Source organism: Cricetulus griseus (assembly GCF_003668045.3).
Source record: "Cricetulus griseus strain 17A/GY chromosome 1 unlocalized genomic scaffold, alternate assembly CriGri-PICRH-1.0 chr1_0, whole genome shotgun sequence".
Lineage (NCBI taxonomy): Eukaryota > Metazoa > Chordata > Mammalia > Rodentia > Cricetidae > Cricetulus > Cricetulus griseus.
The window spans coordinates 121,913,969-121,934,634 of NW_023276806.1; the positions used below are offsets into that span (position 1 = coordinate 121,913,969).

At 38.3% G+C, this 20,666-nt stretch overlaps 1 protein-coding gene across 5 annotated transcripts in view; it reads left to right on the top strand.

Annotated features, from left to right (window-relative positions):
• The window catches only part of Ect2 (epithelial cell transforming 2), a 61,260-nt gene extending 49,142 nt beyond the window's left edge, over nt 1–12,118 (top strand). For all 5 annotated transcript variants that reach the window (XM_027392088.2, XM_027392087.2, XM_027392090.1 and 2 more), the window contains 3 exons: nt 5,112–5,219; nt 7,474–7,617; nt 10,861–12,118. In XM_027392088.2, the coding sequence (XP_027247889.1) occupies nt 5,112–5,219; nt 7,474–7,617; nt 10,861–10,950 (342 nt within the window). In that variant the 3' untranslated portion in view covers nt 10,951–12,118. The remainder of the gene's footprint in view (nt 1–5,111; nt 5,220–7,473; nt 7,618–10,860) is intronic.
• The last annotated feature ends 8,548 nt before the right edge of the window (nt 12,119–20,666 follow it).

Consider the following 20,666-nt stretch of genomic DNA (forward strand, 5'->3'; position numbering starts at 1 on the left):
CTTGTAAACTCTAACTGCAGCTTTCTTTCTTTGACGGTTGATACTGTATACCTATATAGGAAAGGCCAGTGTCTGCTTTCCAATCTTAGATTCAGCACTTCTGTCTCTATAGAAAAACTGCCCGTCTATGGCTTCTTTTACGATTGACATACTTTGACTAAGCTTTCAATGTTTTCAAAGTTATGTTAGGAAATGTGAGCTATGTTTTAAATCTTCTTTATATTTAATTTGAGAAAGTCAAAAAGATTTAAAACTATAAAGTATTTTTGAAAGAGTTGTAATTACTCGTGAGAAATAACAATCCTGGGACTACTCAGATGCTGCATTTCACTTTCCCCACTCTGCTCTTTCGCCTGTGTCTTCTCACCCTGTGTCCTCTAGGCATGGAGAATGGGGGAGGGGCAGTGGGGGTGGGAGGGGAGACGGGGACAAGGGACGAGGGCACTCTTTGTCCTGTATCTTAGCAAACAGCATGGTTGTTCTTTTGCCCTCTAATGGAATATCTTAGTATATCCCATTAGTTGTAAAAGCCCCTATGTTTGTCTTCTCCCCAAATTGGAAGGAATTTATTTGTTCTTTCAGAAAATAACTATGAAACTACTTTCCCCCTTTTTGGTTCTTAGGTAGTTATTATATGCTCAGTAATAGTTACAGCAATAGGAAAATGGAGCATGAACTTGCTAATACAGCCTTTTTCTTATAGCACTTGCTAGTGTTTTATGTTCTGTGTGTAAATGTGTACGTGTACTATGTGTGTACAGTGCCTGTGGAAGCCAGAGAGGTTATCAGAACCCCCATGGGTAGAGTTAATGGATGATTGTAAGTTGACGTGTGGGTGCTGGAAACGATGCTGGGTCCTTTGCAAGAGCTGCTGCTGGCCATCTCTCCAGATGCTAGAGTCTTAAATGATAAAAACTGTCATTGTAAAGAACATTTTACAAAAACTCAGCAAAGGTGGAGTTTAGTTTCATAGTCTAAATTGATAGTTTTTAATTCTTGAATATTTTATTTAGGGAATAAATTTTAGTTATAATATGTATTTATGCTATGGCTTTTACTCTTAAGTTGAAAAATAGTATTTGCATATGAGTAAAAGCAAATCAACTAAAATAGGTATGCTATACTAATACTTGTCTTCATTTCCCTATCCCATCAGTCTTTCTCTTCATGGGTGTAGTTTTGTTATGCTTCTTTTCTTTCCGGAAATAAAAGAACATTCTTTGAAAATGTATATTTATTAGAGTCATGCAGGCAATTTTGTCTGTAATTTCGCAAATTTATATTTAGGTTGCTTCCCAGTATTTCTTCTCTCTCTTTCTCCCTCCCTCCCTTTCCCCCCATCCCCACCTCTGTCTCTCCCTTCCTCACTCCCTCCTTTTTAACTAGGTGAATCTTTGATACATAAAGTTTTTAGCCAGCCCTGGTTCAAATAATTTTCCAGTATACTCCTGTGCAATTTTCAGTTTTCTGTTTTTAAAACCGTGTCTATCACAAGTTGAACAAGTCAAATGAACATTGACAGATTACTTGTAGTTAAAAAAGCAACACATACTTAACATAAAATAGATTCAAATGTTTGAACTTCCCAAATAATAGTAGGCTTTTTCAGTATTTATTTGTTGGTGGATGTAGGAGTCTTCCCTGGCATCGTTTTAGCCAACAGTGGGAATACTTGTCTTCATTTGTATGAAGACCACTGTGATGGTCTGTCCTGTACGAGTCTTTTGTAGAATAGTGTTTTGTGGTTTATGTGGATGTATATTATGTTGTTGCACAGCTATGAAAGTGTGTCCCTATTGGGAAACAGCACATCACTAAGCTGTGCACTCAATTTGTGGTGCCATGTGTAAAGCAAGGCAGGAATCAGAACCTGTGCTATTGACTGTGGAAAGCCAACAGGTAAGTGAGGCTTGTGTGTTCCTCCGACAGCAAGTGACTATTGAGGTGATTGATGAGAACCTCTGACTACTGCTAAACTTTGGCCTGCTTAGTAAAGTAGTGAAATCATACACATATGTTGCAGATAAATGCTTCACACACGTATGCCAGTAATTTCCTTTAATGCTGGCAGTTATCAATTAGTCTACTTCATTATGAAATACCTAGGAATAGTTTAAGAAACATGGAAGTTATTTTCAGAAGTTTGTGTTTGGCTAGGATTATAATTCAGTGGTAGGGTGTTCACCTCCTATTTCCAAGACCTGCTTTTAATATCCAGCACAAAAACAATGAAACAGAAATCTGCAACATTGAGCCCTTGATAGAATATTCCTGAGTGATAACGTTAACACATTGATTCATCTTTAATTACTTTATAGATTTCGTTGTCTCTGAAATCCTATAGAGAACTTTTGGAATTTGACAGAATGATCAGTAGTATGATTTTTAAAGAAGAAACCTAGAAAATTTAGTAGCTCTATTACCATTAAATACTAAATTATACTTAGGCTTTAAAAATGACATTTGTTTGTTTGAGACAGTTGAATATGTGTGCCACCAGGCGCTTGTGAAGGAAGCCCAGAGGATAGCTTGTGGGAGTTGTCTCTGTCTCCACCACAGTGCTCCTGGGGATTGAATTAAGACATTGGCTTGCAAACAAATGCCTTTATCTACTAATTTATCTTGCTGGCTTTAAATTGTACTTCCAAAAAAAAAAAATTGATAGTGATCAGAATACTATTGCACTGCTTTAAAAGTTTATATATAGGAAGAGTAAATAAAATATTTTCCACAGATGTCTGTTTTGCCTGCATGTATGTCTGTGCACCACTTGCATGCAGTGCACAAGCAGACCAGAGAGGGCATTGTCTCCTCAGGAACTATAGTTCCTGAGGCTGTGAGATGGCAGCTGGTTCTCTTGAATTGTACTTGGGTCCTCTGGAAAAGCAACCAGTACTCCTAATTGCTGTGCCATTTCTTCAGCTCCAGAATATATGTTTTTAAAATAAGGCCATCATACAAGTTTTAAACCTTATCTATAGTTATTATCCAGTGGTAGTATGAAAATTAGTTAAGTATTTGAAAATTAAATGTATGTCCCATTCCTTTTTCATACATTAAAAATATGAGTTAAGTGTAAAAAAATGAGCAACTACTTCAAAGACAAGAAATATATGTGGCATGTATTACCCTTTTAAATGGGAAGTACTTGATAAACAGAAGAGATATAAAGGAAAGAAGTTATAGAGTTTGACACATGCGGTTAATAAGGAATGTAAAATAGAAATTGGAAATGCTGATCAAAACAAGATAAGTAATAAAAGTAAACTTCTGTCCTTTTTATTGTATATTAAAGATATAGCTATCTACAAGTACTGTTTCCTCTTGGGGATTGGATTAGTCAGTCATTAGCAGCTGTGTCAAATGGAAAAAGTGGGTCTGGAGCAGGTAGAATGACTTTCTTTTTTTAATTTTTTAAATTATTTGTATGTTTGTGGGGATATGTGCATGTGAGTGCGCCTATCCATTGATGACAGAAGAGCACTCTGAACTTTTTAGAGCTGGAGTTGCAGGCACATGTGAGCCTCCTGACATGGGTGCTGAGGGCTGCACTCTGGTCTTCTGCTAGAATAGTATATGGTTTAACAGCTGAAAGACATCTCCAGCCCCAAATCTGATTACTTTAAGGAGAAACTAAAATAGCTTAAGCAAAATAAGGCCATTTGGCTGCTAATGGTGGAGAGTAACATAGGCATTTATATTTGGGTTTTGTTTATTTTCAATAGTCATTTGTAATTGTAGGGTGTGCAGTTTAATACTTTGTGTTTGTAGCCTGGTGTTTCAGTCAGTTCTCTGAGCACTATCAGGCTTCTCTTAGTAAGTGTTGTGGGCTGGATGTGCTGGGTGTATCTCCACTTTTATATGAGGAAACTTTCAGGAAAAGTACTTTCACAAGATGGTGTACAGTTCTCTGCAGTTGCAGACTGATGTAATAGGTGACTTCACAATGCTTGAGAAATGAGGCTATTTGCCTTCATCTGGATTTATGAGTTTAAAGTGAAATCGTTCATAGGAATAATGTATAAACTTGCCTTTGAAAGCTCAAACGTTATTTGGATAGTAATTGTAATTAGTTGGAGAAGTGCTGTCGACTACTCTAGAAGCAGCGGGACCTGGGAGAATGGAGCAGATGAATGAGTCAGACCTGAGTTTCATACAATAGCAATTTATTCAGAGCATCAGACAGTTTATACTCCGAGGTAAACTGTACAATCCTGTGGCAAAACCATGTTTTTCCATGGAGGTTTATACACAAAGAACAAATAGCCAGTTGTAGTGAGTAGATGTAAAGTAAACACACTCTTATCCACCACACCTGGGAGGAGCATGAAGACACATTCCAAAAACAGTTCTGTGCTTTGAACAAATGGAGCTCACAAAGCGCTTGTCCTGTTTTCCTAGAGAGTTCTCACAAGCACTCAGAATTCTCTTCACATGACTCCATTCTTGGACCATGTTCTGACACAGGGTTTTCTTGTTTTAAAGTTAATTTTGGTCCATGGTTCTTAGTTTACTCTCAGAGGGCTTTTGTTCCTTGGGGAATGTACTCTATAATCTGGGAACCCTCTTCTTAGAAAAGAGCACTTTGCTCATATTTACACAGAATATTTGCAGTTTCAAGAGTATTAAACACACTGTGCTTCCTAGCTGCTATTACTGTAGGAGGACAGGCCAGAGCCTCCAACTTAGGTATCTTCAGATACAAATTGAGGGAAAAAGTCAGGGGTGAGAGTCTTTTAAGAAAAGTGTAAGTGTCATTTGTTTTGTGGCAGACTATATTTAAGCATTAATTTTCTTAAATTAGTTTTAGGTTGATTTGAGTTATGTGGTCCACAGTAAACTATTCATTTATTCAATTATTTTCCGTTATCCTCAAATTAATATATTTCAGGGTAGAAATTATGTTAAGTACATTATATAGTTTTAGGGGTAGTGGGATGGGGTGGCCCCATGGATCGCATCTAGGACCTGCTACCATTGAGCCATGTCCTAGCCTATGTCACAAGTCTTAAGTAGCTTCATTTAGATGTGTCACCATGCATATGTAAGTGCTTAATGGTTTGAGTTTTAGAAACAGTTGGTTTTTGAACTTTAAACTAATTTTTCAACAGGAGAATCTTATGTATATGGCTGATCCAGAATCATTTGAAGTAAATACAAAAGATATGGATAGTACATTGAGTCGAGCATCTAGAGCAATAAAAAAGACTTCAAAAAAGGTGAGTTTGAGTGAAATTCTGGGCATATCTCTAAAATGTGATTTTCACATTAAGTTAAACTAATATTGACTTCAACACCAACAACAGAATAGAGCTGTTGTAGGGACTCAGTTCTATCTGTAGAATCCCAAGGGGCTGGTCATTGAGACATTTATACTCCTAGTTCTGGGGATGCAAGAGTCAGGAGTATCCTGGGGTTTGATGGTCAGCTAGTGTAGCTTACTTGGTGAGTTCTATGGCAGCAGAGGTTCTATCTTAAAGAAAGTAAAAGTTAGAAAGTACCTAATTACATATCAGGGATTGCCCTGTAGCAAGCCTTCTTATGGCCACCAACCAGTTCCCAAATAAAGAAACAGAGACTTATTATCAATTATGAGTGCTTGGGTCTAGCTTATGCTTGTCTCCCTAGCTCTTATAATTTAACTTTTTCTTTTTATTTATGTTTTGCCTTGGGGCTTTTTAACCTTTATTTCATTCTATATGTCCTACTCCGTGTCTAGCTGACTGGTAGTCCCAGGCATTCCTCTCTCTTTCTCCCTTATTTTCTCCTTTATTCTCTTCCCTCAAGCCTTAGATTCCTCCTCTTACATATTCTTTCTGCCCACCAACCCTGCCCTATCCCTCTACTGCCTAGCTATTGGCAGGCAATAGAGATGCCCTAGGCAGGCACCTCTTTACATAATTAAAGAAATGCAGCATAAACAAATGCAACACATCTTTACATACTTAAAGTAATATTCCAAAACATAAACAAATGTAACACATCATTACATTGCTAAAGTAATATTCCACATTGCCCTGTGACCTGCTTGTGTGCACATGCAGGCACACACACGTATGCACATACTCAACAGTCTATAACAAAAGCATTCTCTGGTGCTTGGAATGACTCACAGATTTGGTTTTATAAAGTTCAGTGGTGTCTTTTCATAACACAACTTGCTGTTGGCATTCTCGTTGTAATGACTATTGTATGACTCAGACTTGAGTTGACATGTACTGTTGGTATTTTAGATAGAGATATGTGTTCATTCATCTTAAATAATGCCCAAAATAGTTTTCAGCAAGAGCATATGACCCAGTCAGGAAACAGGATCTAATTTTCATCTTACATTGGTAATGGGGCTTTTGTTTTAAAAAGTAGAAGTTAGCTCAGTGTGCTAGTGCACGCCTTTAATTGCAACACTTGGGAGGCAGAGGCAGATGGGTTTCTGAATTCCAGGACTGCCTAAGTTATGAAGAGAGACCTTGTCTCCAAAAATAAAAAAGAAAAAAAGAAAGAAAAAAGTACAAGTAGTGTTTCAGAGAGCCAAGGGACATTTGCAGCCTGTCTTAGTTAGGTTTTCTATTGCCGTGAAGAGACACCTTGACCACAACTCTTACATAGGAAAACATTGAATTAACCTTCCTTACAGTTTCAGAAGGTTAGTCCATTGTCGTCATGGTGGGAAAAAAGGCAGCATGCAGGCAGACATGGTGCTGGAGAAGGAGCTGCATCTTGATCCATAGACAATAGGAAGTAAACCGTGTCCCACACTGGACATAGCTTACACATTTGAGATTTCAAAGCTTGCCTCTGCAGTGACACACTTCCACAACAAGGCCACACATCGTAATACTGCCAGTTTCTATGGGCCAGACATTCTAACACTTGAGTCTGTGGGGGCCATTCCTATTCAAACTACCACATAGCCTTATAGTTTGCTACTTTATTTTGTTTTCCTTTGAAAGGGAGGCTCTGCACTATCTTTGTGTATGTTCTCACTTAACACATATAACATGTAGTAGGTAAGCTAATTAGATCATGATTCAGAGGAACTCCTTCCCTATCAGTAAAGAAACTGGCTTCAAGTGGCTTTGGAATGCACAACTAGACTGTGACAGAATAAGAGAAAATTATGGGTTTAGCTGAGGATGTAGCTTAGTGTTGAGTGTTGTGGTTTGTGGTTTGTGCCCCCCCCCCCCAATTCTGGGTCCAATCCCAGCTCTACAAAAAGAAAAGAAATAGAAAACAAACAACACAACTAAAACCTCAGGCTAACTATTTCCTCCTATTTGTCTCTTCATGGTACTTCTGTCCTCCCAAGTACAAGAGGGAATAGGATAGAGCTTTCATTTTCTCATTGCTTATGCCAAAAAGAATTCTGCCACATCCTATTTGTGGAGATGACATATTTGGCTTTCTTTGTGTAGAGAAATTTTTATGGACCATCTTACGTTTGTCTAGCTAACTAATACTCTTTTTAAACTTCAGGTTACAAGAGCATTCTCATTTTCCAAAACTCCCAAGAGAGCCCTGCGGATAGCTCTTTCATCGTCCCATAGCTCAGAGGGAAGGAGTCCTCCCAGTAGTGGCAAACTTGGTGTGAGCCGTCTCTCCAGCACCTCATCCTTAGCAGTAAGTATAGTTCCATATGCTAAAAGGCGCACTCAGACATGGAGAGGCCATGAACTTGTTTTCACTTATCAAAGCCATGGAAAAGGTCACTTTCCTTTTCTTCTTTCCTCCAGTAGGGTCTGTGTAGCCTTAACTATCATGAAACTACTTTGTAGACCAGGCTGGCCTCAAACTCAGAAATGAACCTGCCTCCGCCTCCCAAGTGCTGGGCATGTGCCACTCTGCCCAGCTAAGATCCTACTTTTAGTGAGTTAGATGCATTCCTATGGTGTAATTTATTAGACATGGAGTTTTACTGGGCTTGAGACATTCTCATTTCTATAAGAAAAGCATGCTTTGGTCTGGCTTGTCACTTTATTAATATAAATGTTATGTTTCTATTTGATAAGTGCCAGTAACTTGGGACTAAGTTTTGTTTCTTTTCAGTTGGCTTATTGAGTAGGATGTAATCTCAACAACTAAACTTTATAAGGTCTATGGAATGTAAAATCATGTGCAAATACTTATGTGTTCCTAAGCAATTTGCATTCACAGTGTTAGAATGATTAGTGAAGACATTTGTAACCATGTCACATCACCAAAGCATATAAGTGTTCTCATTAAATGATTATTAACCCAAGCTTAACTAAGGTTAAGGAAATCAAGTGGCTGTCAGTTCTTAGCTATATATCACTTTGCAAGCTTCTGAGTTTTTATGAGTAAGAGGTCAATAATACTTACATCAGAGAACTGAATTATATATAAAATCATACATGTATGTCATGTGTGTCATGTATGCCAGTTTAGGTAATAGTTAAATGCATGAATTCTGAAACACAAGTTTTCAAAACCTTGTCTTGCTTTTTACTAGTGTATAACTTTTGTCAAGTTTTATTAAAGATCTTCACTTTCACTGTAAAACAAAGTAATGGTTGAAATTAGCGTGTATTAAATACTTAGTATCTGACACAGTGGGTGCCCTAGCATTAATGAACGGTTAGTTTTGTGTCTTATAAAACTAATGTAGGTAAGGAACATAATAGTAAGGTTATTTTTTTAGTCTTTAATACTTTTCAGAGTTATATACAAAAAAATGAGTATATTTACAAGTACAAGCAGAGTTGGGCTGGAGATGTAAGTCATTTGGTAAAGTGTTTGTCTCACATGCACACAAGGTTATGAGTTCAGTCCCCAGCAACACATTAACCAGATATATACCTGTAATCCCAGCATGCAGTGGAGTGGAGATAGGACCAGAAGTTCAAGGTCAGTCTTGGCTACTTAGCTCTGTAACAAGTTTGAAGCCAGCTTACTCTACATGAGGCCCTATGTTTATGAAATAACCCCCCCAAAAAAAAATTAAAAAGGAAAAGAAATTGAAAAAGGTGTGCAAAGTATTAAACACAATGCAGATAAGCATTTGATTGTTAGATTATAAATTTTCAGAAAGTTAAAGTTTCATCTCTTGTTTTCTTCATTGTAACCAATGTAAACATCATTGCCTTTACTGGTAAATTGGTTTTATTTTTTTTAGAAGAATTGTAGAAAACTTGTTATTTGAAGCAATATTTTTATGTAGACAGTATACATAGAACTACCTAAAAATACCTTATGAATTCCATGCTCTCTCAGTTGCTGTCTGTGTTTCCCACTGTGTTTCCACAAGCAATGTAATTGGCTTACACCGAATAAGCATGTTCATATTCGGTGCTCAGATCCCGCTGGTGGGCACACTCAACATTCCTGGTTTCCATCTATGCAGCATTCTGCCTGTTCCCCATGTTTTCAAAATTAATAGAAGGAAATAACTGATTTGTTTTTTACCTTTTTCAAATTTCAAGAAATGTCCTTCCCAAGTCAACTTTGGCATTTGTGAAGAATTAGGAGCTGCACCAAGCAGTAATGGAAACAAGCCTTGTGAAGTTTAATGTGAGCGAGCATATTGGCTATTTGAAATTTATACTTGTGAAAAAAAAAAGAAACCACTTTCCATTGAATCACTTTATGTGGGTTGGGACTTATGAATTCACAATTTTATTATTGTTTTGAATTTATAGTAAATAATGTTGCCAATAAAAATGTTTTTACAAAAGAATTTATTAAGCTCATAATAAACAGGTTCTGTAAAAAATTTCTTTCTTAGGAAAATGATGGTCTAAAGGAGAGTGTTATAATATGTAGTTCTTAAATTTATGGCTTTTATAAATAGTAAATCATGAACGTTCTACCAGAAGACATAGAGTTTAGCTGTTGAAGTCATTAGATTTTATCTGTTGGTGGTAGCATGTTATCAGTGTTGCTTTTAAAGCTATTTTACTCCCTTTTGGATGAACATGTAAAGCCAGTTGTCTTACAGGCCCTGAGTGTAGAAGCTCATATGCAGGCTTTAGTAAGTAGACTTTTAGTTTATTCTGATTATACCCACTTGAGTGTTATAACCTTCTGTACATTTTTCTGCTTATAGATTAAGATTCTGATGATGATTAACTTTTTGACCTTTGAAGGAATAACTTTATATTCCTTAGCAATTTGATAATTACTCTTACTCAGAAGTGCTGCTGTCCTGTTCAGTTTTATGTTAGTAAAATATACACATGAAAATACACACATATACACATAGGAGTTATACATATAATATAGAAATCTTTGGGGATAGATTACTTCATTTTAGATAATTCCCATGATGTCATTTTTTGTCCTTCCTAATTTTACTTTAAGAATTAAGAGGAGGGGCCTGAGAGGGGGCTCAGCAGTTAAGAACATTTCCTAGTCTTTCAGAGTACCTAAATTTGCGCACATCAGGTCACTCACCACATCTCTCTCTCCCTGCCCTTTCCTCCCTCCCCTCCCCCTCCCTCCTTTCTGCCAAACAAAAGACTGAGGACCCCTAGCTCCAGAAAATTGTTCTCTGTTCAGTTCACAAGTATCTTTTACTTATAATCCATAACCCTGAACCATTCGTGTCCCAAAGAGGAAAGATGCCAATGCTACTAATTACTAAGCAGCATCTTCTATTGGAGTTAACATTGGGTAAATTAGTCAGTCATCTAGCTTTTGTTTCAGAATGATAAGCTAGTTCCAATTGTGTTTTATTCCTACGCCATTCCTTTGATCTTAAGTTTTATTTTAAAGAGTTGGAGCTGTGAGTGTCTTGATTGTCATGGTAATTACTAGCAGGTGAGAAAGGTAGGCATGGCACTAAGCTCTGCTGCAAGTTTTGAGGAGAAAAATTTGAAGTATATTCATCTTGTCTTTCTTTCACAGGGTATTCCGTCTCCCTCGCTCGTCAGCCTTCCTTCTTTCTTTGAGCGGAGAAGTCATACATTAAGTAGATCTACTACTCACTTGATATAAACTTAACAACCCACCGACCTCACACTTCAACAAGATGCTGACATAAATGGTACTTCTAATTAGCACTTGGTCAAAGTCCTAAAGAAGATAGTAACACTAACCATTGCTGTTGCATGTTCTTGAAAAACTACATTTGCTTTTTAATTTTTCAAGATAATCCATGTAAAAAATACATTGATTTTGCTGTAATTTATCTTTTTGACTCTCACATCTGAAGGCCAGTACCTTAAGTTATTCATGATAATCAGTAGCTTTGTAACCTGATACAGTAAACTTCCTGCTGGGTGTAAAATACTGTTGTCTATTTGTATAGTATCTTGAATGAATTTTTGGAAGTACGTATTTGTGTATCTCAGTTTGTGAAGAGACTAAATGGCAATGCAGTACTTAATAAAAACCTCTGGTTAAATTCTAGGGGCTAATTCACATGTATTTGATGTGCTTAACTGCTCTTTGCAGTTTATTTTCTTTTAAAATAAAAGATGTAGCACATGGATTTTAAATGATACACAAGTATTACCCGTATAATTAAGATTGTTTGAAAATATTTTTTGCAAATTGAGATAAGGACAGAAAGATTACAAAACATTGTATATGCTGCAAAGATAGATATTAGTATGTACTTTTAGTTGTTTCAGAGACTTTATTATTTTTTTTGTTGTGCCACTATTAAATTTTGCTTTAGTTTTGACTGCTGTATTGAATTTTATTTCAAAGGAGAAGGCCATGGGAAAACTGTTAAGAATTGCTTCTGTTCTCTATACAGTTGGTCTGAGTTTGCCTTCAGGTTTGCTAATCTGCTGTGAAATGCATAGTTATAATGTGTGGTCAACTTTTTATTGTGGTCATGTCATTAAATATAAGATTGGAAACTTATTGTCAAGTATGTAAATCTGCCATTATCTTCTACTGTGGTATTTTTTAGAGTCAGTAAAGAAGAATGATCAGGTTCCTATGGCCCAGTGTATTATTTCCCACATGTTCAAGGGGGTGTTATAAGTCTCCTTGCTACTTAGTTTTCAGTAATCTGCTTTAGTGGTTTAATTGACTATGGATTTTTTTCTGTGCTGTGTGTGCCACCTCACAGGTTAGTTATACGGCATTGTTTTGCTATATTTTAAAAGCAGTTATTAGCAAGAACTTTGTAAATAAACAGCTTAAAACACAAGCATCTTTTATGTGTCCTGTCATAATTCAGAGAAATTTTTCATAGACTAATGAGAATGTCTCCTTAGTCTCTGGACTGTTTTGTATGTAGCTTATTCTCATGTTTTACTAATGTTTTTGAATATTTGTATACTGGGCTATCTATAGGATGGTGGGGTTGTTTGAACTCAATAGAAGGGAGTGTAAATCCTGTATTTCATGTAAAATTTTGTATATATACACCTTTTTCTGGGAGGAAACACATAACCTTTATTATTTTGTTGGAGGTAGAGGTATTGCCCTGCCCCCAAAGCCTGTTTTTCAAAGAGAATAGCAGAAGTTATGAACTTGGAAAACTCTTGGGTGTGCTGCAAGCAAATAGTTAATTTTAACTTAAAAGCAAGTGAGTCTGGGGTCTACCACTAACTAACTGTCTGCTGTAGAGCTTTGGTATATTCCCATTATCAGATAAAGGCAGTTTGTTAGTGTATTTAATGCATTAAGATTCTGTATCATGCAGAATTATCAGTGATTTTTTTTCCTCTATTGAGAAAATAACACATGTTTTATGTATTATAAAAGCCTTTACAATTGTTTTAAAGCATTTAGAGTATCAGTTCTTTCAAGAATGCAAGGGTGGTTTGATATCAGGGTATCTGTTGATAGGATTTATATTGACAATTTAAAGGCAAGAGATGTATTCATCGCCAGATTTCAAAGGTTTATTATTCAAATTCTTCCACTGTTAAAGTTCTAAGGACCACTTTTCAGCATAACTAAAGCAACTGGATTCAGAGTGGATGGATGCCCTCATGGGAACAGCAAACGTGCCTTGTTGGTTTGTTTTTGGTGCAGGAGATTAGACCCACATCAACTCTACCGTTGAGCTATCTATGTCTCTAGCTCCAACACCAAGCAGTTCTTACAAAGTATAACAAAGAATAATGCTAATATGTAACAAGAGGAAATAGCAATGTGGAAGGTGTATTGGCTTTAGGGAATTGGTCAATGACTCTTTTATTGCAGGAGCTTGTTGTCTTGGAGATGGTACTGTAGGCTTCTAGTATGTGGACCTGTAAGGTGGCCACACCCTTTTGGGTGTGGCTTCAGGCTGATGGAAGTGGAAAGAGAGGAGCTTGAGGCGTGGCTTTCCTTTGTATGTTCTTTCTGGTGGGTCAGCGGATCTGGTAGGAAGAGCAGGGAAAACACTCCAGCGATTCTTTGTGTTTTTCTGTGTAATTGTTCCCTAGTAAACACCCATTTATCATTTATCTTGGGTCTAGTGATATAATTAAATATTCGACTTCAATTGGCACCCAGGGTGGGTGTGGGTGGATTCCCATGACTGGCCCCACTAGCCTGGACTACTGTGGTGTAGTGCCACCACCATCTAGCCAGCTGGATTTTCATGACCCAGGGTCAACCACCACTGCATTCTGGTGGCCCTAGGCTTTTCGTATTTTGCTCTAGCAAAACTCTCTGAGTTTACAGTTTCTGTGGCCTGTCCCAGGAAAAGCTGGTACTTCTCTGTGCTCTTTGTGTACCATGGATTTGCAGGCGTGCACCTATGGAAAGTAGCCCAAAGCTTTGAGTCGCATTGTTTTTTCTTTCCGATCGATTTGCCTGCTCAGTTGCAAGGTTCCCTAAGAGCCAATAATCACTGATCTCCACATTTCAGGAGTCTACTTAAGGTAAATTGACTACCCATAGCAATGACAGATATTACTATACAGGAAGTGAAAAACCTTTTGATTTCTTATATGGGTGAGATTTTAGAAGAGGCTTACAATCTACCTAGAATATATTACCCATGGTGGCAATTAGCTTCATAATCCATATAATGTCCTTAAAGAAATGGTTTGATAATAGGAGATGTGGATTGTGTTGGAGGTGGGAATGTGGGTGGTTTTATATATATGTCTCACATAAATCGTAAATACCTTATATAAATTCTAAAAGGTCTCTGCCATTAGAAGTAGCTTTGGGCAGATTACACATTTTAAAGCAACAGAAAAAGCCTGATTTGAAGGTAAGAGTGCAATTAAAATAGGCGGAGTAATAGATAAAGCAAGAGAAATCTCTTTGCCAAGAAAACAATAAATCAATACAGAAATACATATATATGTATGCTCAGGGCCTGAGAGATGGCTTGGTGGGTGAGAATGCTTGTTTTGTAAGCATGAGGACCTGAGTTTGGATCTTTAGAACCCAAGTAAAAATCCTGGCATAGCTCTATGTGCCTGTAACTTCAGCCCTGGAAGGCAGAGACAGGTGGATCCTGGGACTAACTAACTAACCAGCCTAGCCTAAAGAAAGGCAAGCTTCCGGTTCAGTGACAGTCCCATCTCAAGGCAATAATATCCATAGAGAATAAGAGGCAAAGACACCCAGTGTCCTGTTCTGGCTTCTGTGTTTGCAGATGTATGTACTGCACACAAAACACAAGCATGTGCACACAAAATAATAATAAACAGTTCATAATGGATGATAGACCAACATGATTGTTTTTAATAAAAAAAATTGAGGAGCTGGAGTGATGACTCAGCAGTTGAAGAACACTGGCTTCCATCTTTACTCGCAGTTAAAAGCAAATGGTAACTTACAACTGGTAACTCCAGTTGCCTGTATGCATATGATTCATGGATGTAAATGTAGGAGAAACATAAAATAGTGGTAAATGTTTAAAATATTGTGGAAAGTGATCCTTAGAAGTGTAAGCTGACCAACTTTACAAGAGAAATTTTCAAAAGTCCAACATAACTCATTAAAAAAATAAGCAATTATTGTAATCTTGGTATTTATTACTTCTGGGAAAACATATTCCAATTTTATTTTCTAGTAGCAAAATAAGATGCTTATAACTCTTATATAGGAATTACAGTAACACTTTAAAATATTAGATCATCCTTTCACATGTACTCTTTTTCCAAAATCTATTGGCAAATGAACTACACACAAGACGTTGCCACATTACAGGGATAGTGTAACACTCTTGTCCATTAATATGGGTTTAGCTAATAAAAGTTTACTTACACTATATAGCAATTGTTGCTAATTTTTATCCATGTATGTAGTGATTTCTAAAATAACATTTTGAAGTGATTGCAAGATTGCCCCGCCATTTAAAGTGAGCCCACCACAAGGCCCCAGGAATTTCAACTAACTCAGGGAAACCTGTAGTTGCTTTCCTCTTGCAAAGATAGTTCTTGCCTTCTGGATGGATATTTGTATAGCAAAGTTCCAAGTAACTTGTTGAGGTCAAGGTAAGAAGCAAAAATGTGACTGTCATGAAGTTAAAACTAGGGAGGAAGTGGGGATTTTCTGCTTGGGAGAGAACATCCAGTGGTCAGTAGGAGGCTGCTTCAATTGGTTACAAATGTGTGGGTAAATGTCTTGGGTTCTTGCCTAAGCAGAGGCTAGGAAGATGTCATGGTGACCTGGTACGTGGCACATACCTGGTGGTATTCCATTGTATGTACCATGCAGTCCTAATTTATGAGACAGGAAAACCTTACAGATGCTTGGTTTGGTACCTAAGAATCCCCCATCAGTAGTTGTTGTGCTCTAATGAGGGCTAGCATAAGTTTGTATCATAGTAGTTGTAATAGTGTGTCTACTGCTAGTGACATTGGAGTTGTAATGTCCTTTTATTTGGTTTTGTCCTCTTAGTCTAAGCTGTGTTTCCAACAGAGTGATATCCTCTTAGTCTCTGTGAGCTCATGCATGTATGTGTCATACATCTCATAGCCCTTAGATAGGAAACTGTCCTTTAGTCAGCTTCTTGGTGGTACCATCTTTATTCCTAGCTTCTGCTGAGATGGGCAAGCACATATTTAGTCTCTTCACACAGAAGGCTTTAATAGAGCCCTTTCTGTGACTGCTGATTACATTAGAATTTTCTAGAAATACAATGACATTATCCAGCTCAGACTCAGGGCCTGAATGAGGGAGCTGACAGGCAAATGAAAACATTGCTTCTAAAAATCCCAACAGGCTACTAGGCATTGTGCTTTTGAAAAATGTGTTTGTTTTTTAAATTGATCTCTAGTTCAGGCTCACTCTGAAGGTACTATGTAGCTTAGGCTGACCCGCCTCTGCTTCTGAAGCACTAAGATTACATTTGTGTCCCTAAACACATGGTTTATGTGGCGCTGGGGGTGAACTACAGGCTTTGAGTATGCCAAGTGTACACTGTGTGCCTCATCTTTCAGGCTCAGTGGGTACTTGAACCTAGTTATAAGTCAAGGCTGAGGAGACTCAAGCATTCTCAGGGTACAGGCCACTGGCTTGGCGAAGGCCATTACCATTTATTTAGATAACACAGGATTAATTCTGGCAGATGATAGAAAGGTTGTGGCTGACAGAGTGGAGATGAGGGAAGCATCTATTAGCAAAGAACAATCAGAATTCAGGAGTCTGGTGTCCCCTGCACTGTCAGTCTTTTCAGCATGTCCTCATTCCAACCTCAAGTATCCGTTCTTTGGGTCAATCACCTCCCCTTGCTAGTAGCTACCCTATATGCCTGAGGCTTCAGCCTGCATGCCAGTCCAGCTGCTCAGGGTAAGGTCCTGGTTTTGAGTTGCTTAGCTTTCTCTTTGTGGCATACCTACATTGTTTGAGATCATTTATACAGCACACAAGTTGTGAATTAGAATCCTTCAGCTTGGTCATTTCTCTTGTCACTTTATTTAGTGACATTAGACATGTCATTTGTTAGTGTCCAATAAGCTCCTTTACTGAGTTGCTTAGCTCCTTGCTTCTTTCTGGGAGTGATTGGGGAGTATCCAAGACTGATAGGGAGGGAACACATTGCTGTACACAAGCAAAGCCACGAGAAAGAGAGTCACTGATATCTCTAAATCCAATCAGCTTAGAGAGCCAGCTCCAGAAATCCTGGCGCCAGTTCACAAAGCTCATCCTCACAGTTCTGTTTCTCTGGAAACATTGGGGGCACTAAAACCATAGATTGGAGTTCTTTAGAAGCAGAACCAGTGTTGTGTAGAGTTTAGATACATAAAATACTCTTACAGGGATTGACTTCCTTGATTTTGGAGGCTGGTGGTATAATTCAGTCCAAGCCTGAAGCTCACAGAACCAGGGGAGCCAGGGATTAAGTATTGGATTGAGACCAGATGTATGAGAATAAAATACCCGTGTCCAGGGCAAGGGAAGATGGATGCCCCAGACCAAGCATGGCACATTGGCTCTTTCTCTGATTTTCTCTAGTTAGGCCTTCAAAGGGTTGGCTGATGTCCTCCCACACTGATGAGGGCAAATCTTTATTAATTCTGCTGCTAATATCCTCCAGAAATATCCTATGGATACACCCCAAAATAATGCTTAACCAGCTATCTGAATATCCTTTAATCTACTCATTGACCCATAAAATTAACTACTATACTGACTTTTGAGGCAGTTAGTATAAAGAGGTTCAGCCTTCTCTTCAGAGCATATATTGGTTGACAGCAATCTCCTAAAGGTGGCATCCCTTACTACCTGGATAGGTAGAGAACTTTCTGCATCATTGAGTTCTTGTTCCTCAGTCCATTTCTTCCCATTCACAGTGTAATAAAAGCAGCAGGATATGTCCACACTCACTTTGCACACCAGTGGGACAATTCACCATGTTTTCTGCCATTGTACAGAAGGACCACTTTCGATTCCAACCACTCTCATTTCTTCCAGAGACTTCTCAGTACAGAGAGAACATGTGTATTTCTTCCATCCATTTCTCCAGAGGATATAGCCCTTTCTGACGTGATCCTTATTTCTGGGTTCTCACTGGTAGAATCACTAACATCCACGTGTCCTTTTGTTGGTTTGTTGTTTTATTTGGTTTGTTTTGTTAGGCGTGGTCTCACATAGCCCAGGATGGTCTTGAATGCACTATGTAGTCCAGTCTGGCCTTGAACTGCTAATCTTCCTGCTCCTGCCTCTAATTGCTAGGTAGGACTCAGGAATATATCACTATTCCTGGCAGCATCTACATTTCCTTTCTTTTTTCTATTCTTTAATTACTGCTCTCATTTACATATCCATCCCCCCATTCCCTCGTCCTCCCATTCTCTCATGTTCCCCACCAGCCTCCCCCTAAGTCTCCCCCCATTTCCTCCCCAGGGATAGTGAGGACCAGGGACCTTCAAAGTCTGTCAAATCATTTGGGGGAGGGCCTAGGCCCTCCTTGCTATATCTGGGCTGCAATAGTATCCCTCCATAGGGAATGGGCTCCCAAAGTCCATTGTGCTCTAGGGATAAAGACTGGCTCCACCGTTAGAGGTCCCATAGGACTGTCTTGGTCTCCTAGCTGGTACCCACATTCAGAGGGATTGGTTTGGTCCAATGCTGTTTTCCCAGATTTATGACAAGGGTCTCCATTCTATCAGGTCCACTGATGGTCTGCATGTCTCTCCAGCCCCATCTTGGCTCCTTTGCTCATCCCTCCTCCCTCTCCACAACTGAATTCCAGTAGTGTGGTTTAGTGCTTAGCTGTGGGTGTTTGTTTCTGCTTCGGACAGCAACAGGATGAAGGCTCTCCTTCCTCTCCCTGCCCCCGGGCTCCCACTTTGGTCAGGGATTCTTGTCCCCATCCCCTTCATCGAGGGACTACTCAATCTTCTCTTGGGGTCCTCCTTGTTTCCTAGCTCCTCTGTTGGTGTGGATTGTAGATTAGTGATCCTTTGCTCTATGTCTAAAAATCAAAAATGAGTGAGTACATGCCATGTTTATCTTTTTGTGATTGGTTTACCTCACTCAGGATAGTTTCTTATAGTTCCATCCATTCAGCATCTACATTTTTAACAGTTTTTTCTCTCTCTCCCAGCACAGTGTTGAGTTCCTTTCAGTATACTTTGTTTCATTTTCTTTTTATTTAATTTTTAATGTATGGGCATTTTTGCCTACATGTATGTCTGTACACCAACATAATTGCCTTGTGTACATGGAGGCCAAAAGAGGACATCAGATCCCCTGGAACTGGAGTTATAGGTAGTTGTGAGCTGCCATGTGGGTGCTGGGAGTTGAACTGGATCCTCTGGAAAAGCAGCCAGTACTCTCAACCATTGAACCATCTTTTGACCCACTTATTTAGTTTTTGTTTCTTTTGTATTAAATTTTTTTCATACAAGTATGTATTGTATATTGAGCAATTTCCACTCAGACATTATTACTCTCCCCTTTCTCATTTTAAACTGATAAAAGTTTTCTATATTATTGTATACAAAATGGTATTTTGAAATATTTGTTATAGAATGAATTAATCAAGCAGTTAGCATGTATATTACTTCACATAACCAACATTATTAACTTTTGCATATTTCATGGATCTTTTCACTAGCCAATTCCTTAGCTATTTCTGCTTTTTGTTGTTTGTTTTTTTGAAACAAGATCTCATATAGCACAGTATAGCCTCAAACTTCTGATCCTCCTACCGCCTCTACCCAAGTTCTGGGGCTGCAAGCATGCGCTCACACTCTATTTTTTAAAGTATTTGTTTCCTGTTGGTGACACATTAAATGCAGTAGCTTAATTAAATACAAGCCCCTGGTGACTTGTGAGTGTGTGGCCAGCCTAGTCTGTGTATCTATGACTTTTATCTAACCAGCCTCCCCACTCTCCACAAATTGCCTTAGTTTATAGATGAGAAGTGCAGTGTGGGTTTGATCCCAGGTCAGTGGGACGGGCTTCTCGAGGCTCTAGAAGAAAACCCATTCCTCCTCTCTTCCATCGCAGGCTTCACCTGTTTCCTGGCCTATGACTGTGTCACTCCAGTCTCTACTCATGTCATCACATCACTCCCTCCTATGAGAACACCTGTGATTGCATTAGGATATTCCCGGAACCTCTCATCTCAAGATCCACAGCTCCATCACTTCTTCAGTCTAGTTTACCATCTGACACAGATTTCTGGGCTTTGGGACTGTGGCATTTTGTTTAGGTTGACAGGTGATGGGGTCTGTGTCAACTTTGTTCACATAGTCGTAATTGTGAAGTTACAAAAGCAGTAAATAATTTAAAAATTTGTGCTCTGTTATTTTTGCTATTTTTTTTATTGGCTAAAACAAATTATGTATCAAAACCTAAAGCCATTATAGGAAGGCATTACTACACAGAGGTCCAGGTTCCAGATGATGTGAGCAAACTGGAGCTTCTTACTACGGTAGAAACTCCTAACTTTCATAGGTGTGGTTTTAGCAAACTATAATGCTAGCATTAGAGACAGAAAACACCCCATAAACACTAAGGAAGTGAAATCCTTGTGTAAGAGGAATCACCAGGCCCAGTGGATTTAGTGGTGGATTCAGTTTAATATTTTATGACAGATTAAAGCCAATCTTGCCTGGCGAGTGATGTCTGAGGTTCAATTCTTGACAACACACAACTCTTACACAAATTCTTAGAGACTAAAAAATGGAATATATGAATTCTGCACAGTTTTGAGCATCTGAAAAGCTAATCTTACATAGTACTTCATGCAGAATTTCAAAATAAAATATTAGCAAATGAAATTTTGTATTATATGAGCGAATTACATATCAGAACCAAGCTGGGTTTTCTCTATTGTATGCAAGGTG